The sequence below is a fragment of the Zingiber officinale genome, chromosome 3B, assembly GCF_018446385.1.
Source record: "Zingiber officinale cultivar Zhangliang chromosome 3B, Zo_v1.1, whole genome shotgun sequence".
Classification (NCBI taxonomy): Eukaryota; Viridiplantae; Streptophyta; class Magnoliopsida; order Zingiberales; family Zingiberaceae; genus Zingiber; species Zingiber officinale.
In genome coordinates, this window is record NC_055991.1 from 130,305,318 (window position 1) to 130,315,100 (window position 9,783).

Below are 9,783 nucleotides of genomic sequence, written 5' to 3' on the forward strand. Positions count from 1 at the left end.
AGGGATTGACCGGACACTTGGTGGGGAGTCCTGGCAGGTCAAGGGAGTGACCAGATGCGAGGCATGATGTACCAACAGGTCAAGGTTGACCGGATGTTGGTTAGGGAGGTTTGGGACTTGGTTTTGGGCAAAAACCAAGTGCTGGATCGATCCGTGGATCGATCCAGGATGTGGATCGATCAGTGGATCGATCCAGATTCTTCCCAGCGAACAGAAAGCTTCTGGATCGATCCGTGGATCGATCCAGAGCTGGATCGATCCGTGGATCGATCCAGGCGCTTGCGCGATAAGCGCCGGATCGATCCGTGGATCGATCCAAAGCCTCCCCGATCGATTCGGAACATTTGAATCGATCGGGATCCGACCGTTGCGTCGGGTTTAAAGCCGCAGGCGAGCGTGGTCTTCTGAGATCTTAACGAGCTCTTCTCAGATCTTCACCAGCTCCTCCACAGCTCTCTACAAGCACGTGATCGCCAGTTCTTGAAGGTTCTTGGAGGCTTTCCAAGTCAAGAGGCGGATCTATTGCAAGAGGAAGAAGTTAGGGTTAGGGTTTTTACTGCACATCTTGTAAGCTTTTGCTTAACTTGTATTTCCCTTTCTTCTTCTTGTATTGAGAGTGTTGTAGGGCTTCTCCGCCCTCGGTAGTTACCGAAAAGGAGTGTTTTATAGTGGAGGGTGTGTGCGTGGTGTGGATCCTTGGATTAGTCACCTCCTTTGGAGGTGGATACCAAGTAAAATCCTAGTGTTAGCGTGGTTGTATTTGTTTCTATATTTTCCGCTGCACATCCAAGAAGAAACAAGCAACGCCAAGCAACGAAGCGCACCGAGCGAACGCGACGAGCTATTCACCCCCCCCCCCCCCTCTAGCTACTTTTGGTCCTAACAGTTACATGAATATTGGCTGGGCTGCACTGGGTTGCAGCAAAATGTATGATGAATCATAGCATATGATCCTAATTTTACTATCTTACTATTTAATTAATAATCTTGACCCTTTAATAATCAATCTCAATTGATTTGGTAAATCTCAAAATTAAGTTATGTTAATATCCATTTTTCTTTTCACATCGAAATAATTTCAAGATTTATTAGTAATTTTAATTTTTTATTCTTCTCAAATCACAACTATATAATATAATTTCTACTATCTGCATCACTTCTTCTCACAACCTCAATTCTCATCGGTTCTTCATCGTTCTCTCCTCTCCCTCTCAAATTTTTATTACAAATTTCTCCTTCTTATTCTTTTTATATCACAACGCATCAATCTATCTGTTTCAACTCTTCTACATATTGATACAATCATATCAATCCATCTAAATCTCATCGATTCTTGGGGAAAAAACACAGGAGATCTATCCTTCTCTATATCTCATCGGTTATCTCATCAATTTTTTAGATGATATAAGACATTCTCGCTACATAACTTGAGATATGATTAATAAACTAATTTTTATTTTATTTTTAGATTAAAATTTTTATAGAATAATCATATTATCATTGAATAATGTTATTTATTATTTGACAATAAATATTTATTTTATATAATTTATACATATTCATATATTATATTTTACATAACGTGTGTGGATGATTAATTATATATTAAGACTGACATAATTAGACCAAAATATGCATAGGCATCGAACCCAATAGTTAATTAAGCTAATATTTGTTTAAACAACAATGAAGCACTAAGTTAAAGTAACGGGAGATTAATTAATTAATTAATTAACAATTAATTATGCTGGTGGGTGGATTTATAGCGACGATTTAAAACACTTAGGATGCACATGGCTTCCGACAAGCCAAAGCGCCGCAAGGATTATTATAATTTCTCAATTAATTAAGTAAGTAATTAAAATCCTTGGAGGTTAAATTATGATAGCGGTGGTTCCCCACTCTCGATTTAATTTAATTATCCGAAACCACTTTATTGGATTACGCCATTGGAGTGGGTATCCAATCGCAACGCAAACGTGATTTTATATGATTTTATGGTCTACAAGACATAATAAATAATTAAGTTAAAGAACAGACTTCACTTGTAAGAATTCTCGAAATAAAAACAAAAGAATACAATAAATTACCAATAATTTAAAAAGCAAACTAAATAATTAATTTTTACACCGTCAATTATTTATATATTCTCCAAAAAGATTGTACAGCACATCAATTCACTTTATTATAATTTCTACGAAAGGGTTCTTCTTTTAAGAAGTCTAGCTAGCTAAGAATCTACATATATATTATGTTAAAGGCCTATGTGTATATATGTTTATTTACTCCGTTATCAACCTATATTAAATTTAACTGTTAAAGTAATAAGTACACTCCTATGTTTCATCTGTTCAATTGATAATAATATTTATACATGAGCATCCGGATAGAAAATATTAAATAAGTTCACGAAGTGCGTTGACGTAAATGATTATTTTGATAAATCTTAAGGTTAAAATTTTAATAAATATAAAATATTTTATTAAATTTCTTATTTTATTTATGTAAATAATCACTATACTAAGTAATTATTCTCAATGATTTACTCTATATCCTAGAGAGTGTAGGATCATTCTATTATAGTAAAATATGATAATCTTCACTATGGGACTCATACAATCTAAAAGTATGAGGTCATTCTGAATAAGCACTAAAATGATAGTTTTACAGAATATCCATATCAAGTTTTCTAACCAAAATACATAATTTATGATTAAAAAGTTACTTAATTTAATTTAGATATTCATTTTTCACTACATCATACATCAGTTTCTCTATTTTTTTTTCTCTCCTCTATAATATTTTGGGATGAAATTCATTCCCTAAATTTAGAGAAAAATTATTCATAAATGTAAAATTTAAAGAATAGATAGGATAACTGATGTAAAAATTTTTTAACTACTCTATCTAAAATTTAAAATAAAATTTTTTGGATAAGGTAATTAGTGTGAATACCCTTTAATAAAATATATACTATGGTAAAAATGATGATCCTCACTCCAAGACATTTTGGGACACTATCATATGATTTAAAAGGGAGATAAATCATAAAAATTTGGTATAATATAGTAATCCTTGCAGTCAAATAATCCATGATATATTACTCGTTAAAAATTAATCCCATAACTTATTATAATAATACCATATGCGAGTATGAACTATATTTTACATCAGTTCGTAAATGTTTACGGTTCACGAAGTACGGATTTGAACTATATTGTAGTAAAAGTACCATTTAATCCTTGTTTATTATTTTTTTAAAGATTAAAATAATAGTTTGTTTAGTGTGAGGGAGGAAACCTAAGACACGAGTACAATACAATAAGTTGGGAATGATCACTAACTAAAGTACTTGAGAAATAATACAATAATTAAATTAATTATTGAGATAGTTAATTATTATATTGAAGATGACTTTTGCGCTCATATACAAAATTGTATCTTTGATAACAAAATTATTTATTTATTTATTTATTTTTAAAAAATTGAGCTTTAAATTTTAAAACGCCGAGATGCACTAGACATTGTGCCAGTGGGGCACAACGTGACCATAGAGGATATTTTTTGTACTTTCGTCAATTTTAATTATATATCCATTCTTCCGCCTTTTTTTTATGGGAAATAAAAAAAAAAAACAAGCTTTCGGACAAGTGCTGAATGGCGGGCCCGATCTTTTAATCCGTAATTTATGGTTCAAGAAAAAAATAATTTATTATATGAGGATCATTAATTTAGATGAAGTTCATCTTTAAATTGATAGGGGTCATCTACTACATTAAGAATTTATAATAATGGATCATCCCCTGATCCATAAATTATGGACCAGAGGATCTGTCCTCGCTGAACGAGAGCAGATCCTTGTCCATAAAAATAATGAATTAGGAAATAGGTTATTTGTAATTGTTATTGAATTATAATTAATTATAATTTTTTGTATGAATTCATCATTTTTTTTAAATTATAGTTTAGATCAAGATGAATAATTGAAGGTTGTCTTAAGGTCATCTTCGTTCACCATCCGATTGTCTAACAACTTGTCCATTTTCGATGATTTTTAGATGGCCTCTGAGTATCTATTCCTACTTAAACTAATCAATTATAATTAAATTATGAACATAATTTAATCATAATTATGAATACCTATAAGCTGGTCTAATTTTTTTTTTAATCGGAAGATCTGGTCTCCTGCTGAATAATATTAATTCACTAATCAATGTTTGGCTCATTTTTTTTATAATTAAATTAAATTAAATTAAATTAAAATTTTAAAAAATGAAAATGAAATTCCGACGAGGAGACACAACTGAGAGATAAGGCATCGATGTTACCCCATGCGACGGCAATACCGCTCTCCACGTGTTCGACAGCTGTACTGCTAAAACAGGCCCATCCCTTGACCCGTTGACTGCACGTGCTCGGTCGGACCCGGGGGAGGTTCCTTTCGCCCGCACAAAACGTAGTCAATTTTATGCGTCACTTTATTTTTCTTCGGCCAAAAATAATCAAAAAATATATACATATCAAAACTTCTAGAAGTGATACATAATTATCTTGTTATTTTTTCAAATATTTTTTAATTTTTTTATTTAAAAATTAAACTAACTTTGAGAATTAATGGCGATTGCAAAATTTTTCTGAAGATTTTAAAGAGCTTTGCCTGGTATTTATAATTTAATTTTAGGATAAAAATCAACATCGATTCACTAAAAAAATGGTTTCGACTCTCTGATGTGACTCGAATGATCCTGATGTAGAAATTCTTTTTAAATATTTAAAAATTAAAAATAATCCACCTTATACCTCTTTAGAATCATTTATTATTATAATAAAGATTATGTGATAGATTTTCATTAAAATATAATTAAATACCAAAAGCAAAAAAATTAAAAGACTAAAAAAATACATAATAGACACTAAAAATATTAAATGTTCTTCTAATATCACAGTATAAGAAGAGCAGAATTTTAATTAAGATTTAATGCCAAAAATTTTAAAATCTTAAATTCATTCTAAATATGAATGAGCTATCGCTGTTATACATTATAGAAGCCCCTCGACAGTTTCTATAATAGTACTGATTTAGGGATTTATTTGTTTTTTTTTTAAAAAGAGATGTTCTGTAAAATTTGATGCGCCTTTTTAATTTTTGTCCAAAAAATTTCTAATAAAGTGTGATAATTGATCACAATAGGTATTAATAATATTAAATGTACACACATGACCTATCAAAGTGATACTGAATTAAGCTTCACCGAGATTTAATGCCTAAAGCTTTAAAAAAACTGATTGTAAAAACTAGTTGCCCTATTTTTACTCTTACAGTGCATTATTTTTATTTTATTTTTAAATTATTATTATTATTATTATTATTATTATTTAATCGATATTAAGTATTCAACTTATGTCAAATAATTATGAGAATGATTCATCCAGTCTCTCAAAAGTTTAAATTAATTATCTATTAAAAAAAATTTATCTGTTATTTTGTCAAAACTGGAACTCGATTATTAAATGTCTAAAAAACTAAGGGTGCATTTGGTTTATACGTTTTTCATTTTCAAATACGTTTTTTTCTTAAAAATGATGTTTGATTTATATTTTCTATATCAATTTTTTAAAAAGTAGATAATATTTTTTAGAAAAATAAAGAATGTCTAAAAATTATTTTCTATTTTTCAAAAAATACATATTATTTTTTTAAAAAATGTGCAAACTAAATGTATCCTAAAAAAATCCTATTGTAGCACTATTATTTAAGGGAATTAATTTTTCATTTTATTTTTCCTTTTTTTTTTCTCATTGGCATCAGAGGCTTAGCTCGACTAATCTTTAAGGTGGCTAATTCGATCCCAAATTTTTTTCCATGGACCATATTAATTTTTCATTTTAAAAATGATTGATAGAGTTATAAATGAGTGTATTTGTTAAAAGTCTTATCATTCCTAACATATTATAAAATTATTATAATTTTATACGTATTTGAATAATTTTTATTAAAAGAATATAATTAAAATTTACATATTCATACACAAAGCAAGCTAATACCCAAACTGTTTATGAAAGTTTCGTTAATTTATAACACAGTTATTAATTATACAATATCCTTATAAAGTATATATAGGGCAAAAACTTATGGTCTCTTTCTTTGATTTAGAATGACATTGTTAAGTCAAAGCAATATTTACCAAATCTTGACAAAATTTAAACTGTGATCTTTTCTTTCTTTGATTTAGAAGGACATTGTTAAGTCAAAACAATATTTATCAAATCTTGACTAAGAGAGTGTTTGGCTAAATTTATTAAAAATAGTTTATAAGCTCGTACAACTTATAAGTTGTTTTAGGAGCTTATAAGTTGTTAGATCTTATTTTAAAAATAAGTTGTTAAAGTGTTTGGGTGAACTTATTACAATCAACTTAAAGGTATTGATGTGTTTGGTATTATAAGATCTTTTTATTAATAAAATTATCAAAAAGGGTATAATACTATTAATAGAGGATTTTGAGATTTTTATTAATAGAGGGTTTTGGGCGAATTTTTGCACCGGGGGAGAGAAAATTGGAAAGAGGCATTGGCCGAGAAGATGACACAGCGTTGGAAGAAAAGTCGGCGGAGATAAAATGATATTAGGCTTATAAAAATTTATGGAGGATAAGATGAGGATTTATGAAATTATATAAGGATATTTTAGAGAAAAAAATTATTAAAATAAGATCTTTTTTAAAAAAATAGGGTCTTCCATACTTTTTAAAAAACAGCTTATAAACTCCAAAATAACTTATTTTGACAGCTTATAAGCTGTTTGAAAAAATTTTTACCAAACAAATTTGAAGAGCTTATAAGCTCCAAAACAACTTATAAATTATTTTGGAGAACTTATAAGTTCAGTCAAACACCCTCTAAATTTTAAACTGTGATATTTGATTATATATATATATATATATATATATATATATATATATATATATATATATATATATATATATATTTTTCAAAAATTGACCCTTAGGCCTTAAGTTAGCCATCTCGTATTAATTATTAGTCTATATATATATATATTTTTTCAAAAAAATGACCCTTAGGCCTTAAGTTAGCCATCTCGTATTAATTATTAGTCTTGACTGGACTGGAACTTTTTAAAAGAGGAGACCTGGATGTCTTTAGAGCATTTGTCCAAAACCTATATATTTATATATTATATTAGACAGCCAGCCATGCACATGAAATTTAGTTGTCAACACAGCAGATGGAATTTTCTCCATTACAATTTTATTTATTTATTTATTATAATTCAGTAAAATTTTCCAAACTTCACCGAACGCTACAGAAACGGGAACCGGTCCTGACGTCTTGTCCATACATGCACAAATAACTCGAGTGTCATGTAGCAAGAGGGACAAGTAGCCAACCCTAGTGGTAAAAAGCAAAAGATGAACACACACATTACCTAAAGGAAACTTTGGACTTTGTTGCAACCTTCTCCCTTGCACTTTTTTTAATCCATTATTTAACATGACATGATAACTCATTCGAATAACCACACTAATTAACACCTCCCCAACCCTATTTTTTTTTATGCACTGTGTTTCTTTTCATACTAAAGCAGAATTTTATACTGTTAGGTTCCTTTAGTCTTGCACCAATCTTGTTTTCTCCTCTCACAAGCCCAGCTAGCCTAGCTAGCTCGCTCTTCGTCTCCCTTGTGCAGCTAGCAGCTTCTTCATCAGCAGCGGCATCATGTTTGATTTAGATCTTGAGAGCTGGCTTTCGTATAGACGACTCGAGTCGTTGTTTTTTCCTGAGGAAAGGAGATCTATCTTGTGAAAAAGATTGCATCTTTAGCAGCTTTTGTTGGTGCAGGGAAGAGATAAGGTTTTTTCCTCTGGTGGTAGAACTCTGTCTGCATTAATTGATTCTAGACTCGCTTCTTGCTCTGTAAAATATATTAATTCTTCTTACTTTGTAACTTGTTCCTTGAGTTGGGAATCTCGGCGAGCGCTAGAGAAAAAAAAAGCTGGAGATTGAATAAAAATCTCATCTTTGTGTTTCGAGTCGAAGCTTTGAAGAAGAAGAGGAAGAAGAAAATCTAATATCGCGGAGGATAAGCTGGCAAACAAGTGGTGGGAGCGAGTCGATGTGCCGGGGATGGCCGGGATGGAATCCGGCACCCAGAGCGGCGGCGGCGGTGGGGGCGGTGGTGGACCTTCACGCTACTTCCAACACCTCCTCCGGCCGCCGCAGCCGCCTCCGCCGTCGACGCACGTCCCGCCACAGGATTCCAAGTCTTCCCCGGAGAAAAGCCCTAAGCTTTCCCCTGAGGAGCATGGGGACCAGCCGCCTTCTGACTCCTCCCCGGCCGGCACATCTGGAGGAGGGGGTTCTGTTCGCCGCGCTCGGGGCCGTCCGGCGGGCTCCAAGAACAAACCGAAGCCACCGATCATCGTGACGCGGGACTCTCCCAACGCGCTACGTTCGCACGTGCTCGAGGTCACCGCCGGCGCCGACGTGTTCGAGTGCATCTCTGAGTACGCCCGCCGGCGCGGCCGCGGCATCTCCGTCCTTAGCGGCACCGGCTCCGTCACCAACGTGTCGCTCCGCCAGCCCGGGGCCTCTCCGCCGGGAAGCATGGTGGCCACTCTGCGCGGCCGGTTCGAGATCCTCTCCCTGACAGGCACCGTCCTGCCTCCGCCGGCGCCGCCAGGCGCCGGCGGCCTCTCCGTGTTCCTGGCGGGAGGGCAAGGCCAGGTGATCGGCGGAGGCGTCGCAGGGCCGCTTGTGGCCACGGGGCCGGTGGTGCTCATGGTGGCTTCCTTCGCCAATGCGGTGTACGAGCGGTTGCCGCTGGAGGGCAGCGAGGATGAAGAGGCCGCCGCGGCGGCCGCTGCACCAGGGCAACAGACAACTATATCTCAGACTTCCGGCGTGACGGGAGGCGGCGAAGGCGGCGTCAGCGGTGGAGGCAGCGGCGTCCCGTTCTATAACTTGAGCGGCGGCTACCAGCTCCCAAATGACGCCTTCGGTTGGGGTACTGGTGGAGTCAGACCACCATTTTAATCAATTCTATTTCTCTTTTTCTCCCATCTATTTCTGTTCTCTCTCTCCTTCTACTAATTAATCATTGCTGTGGATTTGTGTTCTTCCTCTTGAACGAGCTACGCATCAGTTCTTTCCACGAAACAGGTTCGAAATGTAGTATTCATTGTACTCATATCTCTCTGCGTCAAAGTTTGCTCTGATAATATCTGGTTCATGATCTTTTCCATTCAAACCACATGCACTGTTCTGCTTTTTGTTCCTCTAGTTTTTGGTTGTAGTATACAGATGAAGATGAATTCGGTGAAGGAATGATGAAACTTGAAACCTTCTAAATCTCACCTGATTTTTATGGGAAGATGACCGAAGTAGTCAATGTCAAGTACCCAGAGAAAGAGAAGGAAGAAGGCATGAAGTGATTTTACGTTTTGTTGTTGTTCAGGGAAGGCAAACTCCCATGAAAGAAATACGGTTTCAGAATCTGTCCAAAAGATTCTCATATTGGCTTTCGTCTCTCTCCAAAGTACACTTGTGCAGAAAGGGCGTATGCACTGTCTCCTGGAATGAGAAGAACCTTGGAAGCTTGCATATTCACAAACACCGTAAAATTACTTAGGTCAGAATTCATGCAAACAGCATCTTCTAATGCACAGCTTGCAGGTGCTGAGGAATGTTAGATAACAATGGTGCAGGTATCCCTTATTTCAAATATTAATATGAATCTAGGGATAATTTCTTCCATCGATCAAA

At 34.4% G+C, this 9,783-nt stretch overlaps 1 protein-coding gene across 1 annotated transcript; it reads left to right on the forward strand.

Moving 5' to 3' along the window:
- Positions 1 to 7,556: 7,556 nt before the first annotated feature.
- Positions 7,557 to 9,172, forward strand: LOC121967735 (AT-hook motif nuclear-localized protein 25-like). Its single transcript, XM_042518143.1, has 2 exons — positions 7,557 to 7,872; positions 7,980 to 9,172. Exon 2 carries the CDS (start codon positions 8,146 to 8,148, stop codon positions 9,052 to 9,054), a length of 909 nt encoding a protein of 302 aa, XP_042374077.1. The 5' UTR covers positions 7,557 to 7,872; positions 7,980 to 8,145; the 3' UTR covers positions 9,055 to 9,172.
- The last annotated feature ends 611 nt before the right edge of the window (positions 9,173 to 9,783 follow it).

Coding starts and splice junctions, on each gene's coding strand:
- LOC121967735 (XM_042518143.1), top strand. CDS start 8,146: ATGGCCGGGATGGAATCCGGCACCCAGAGCGGCGGCGGCGGTGGGGGC.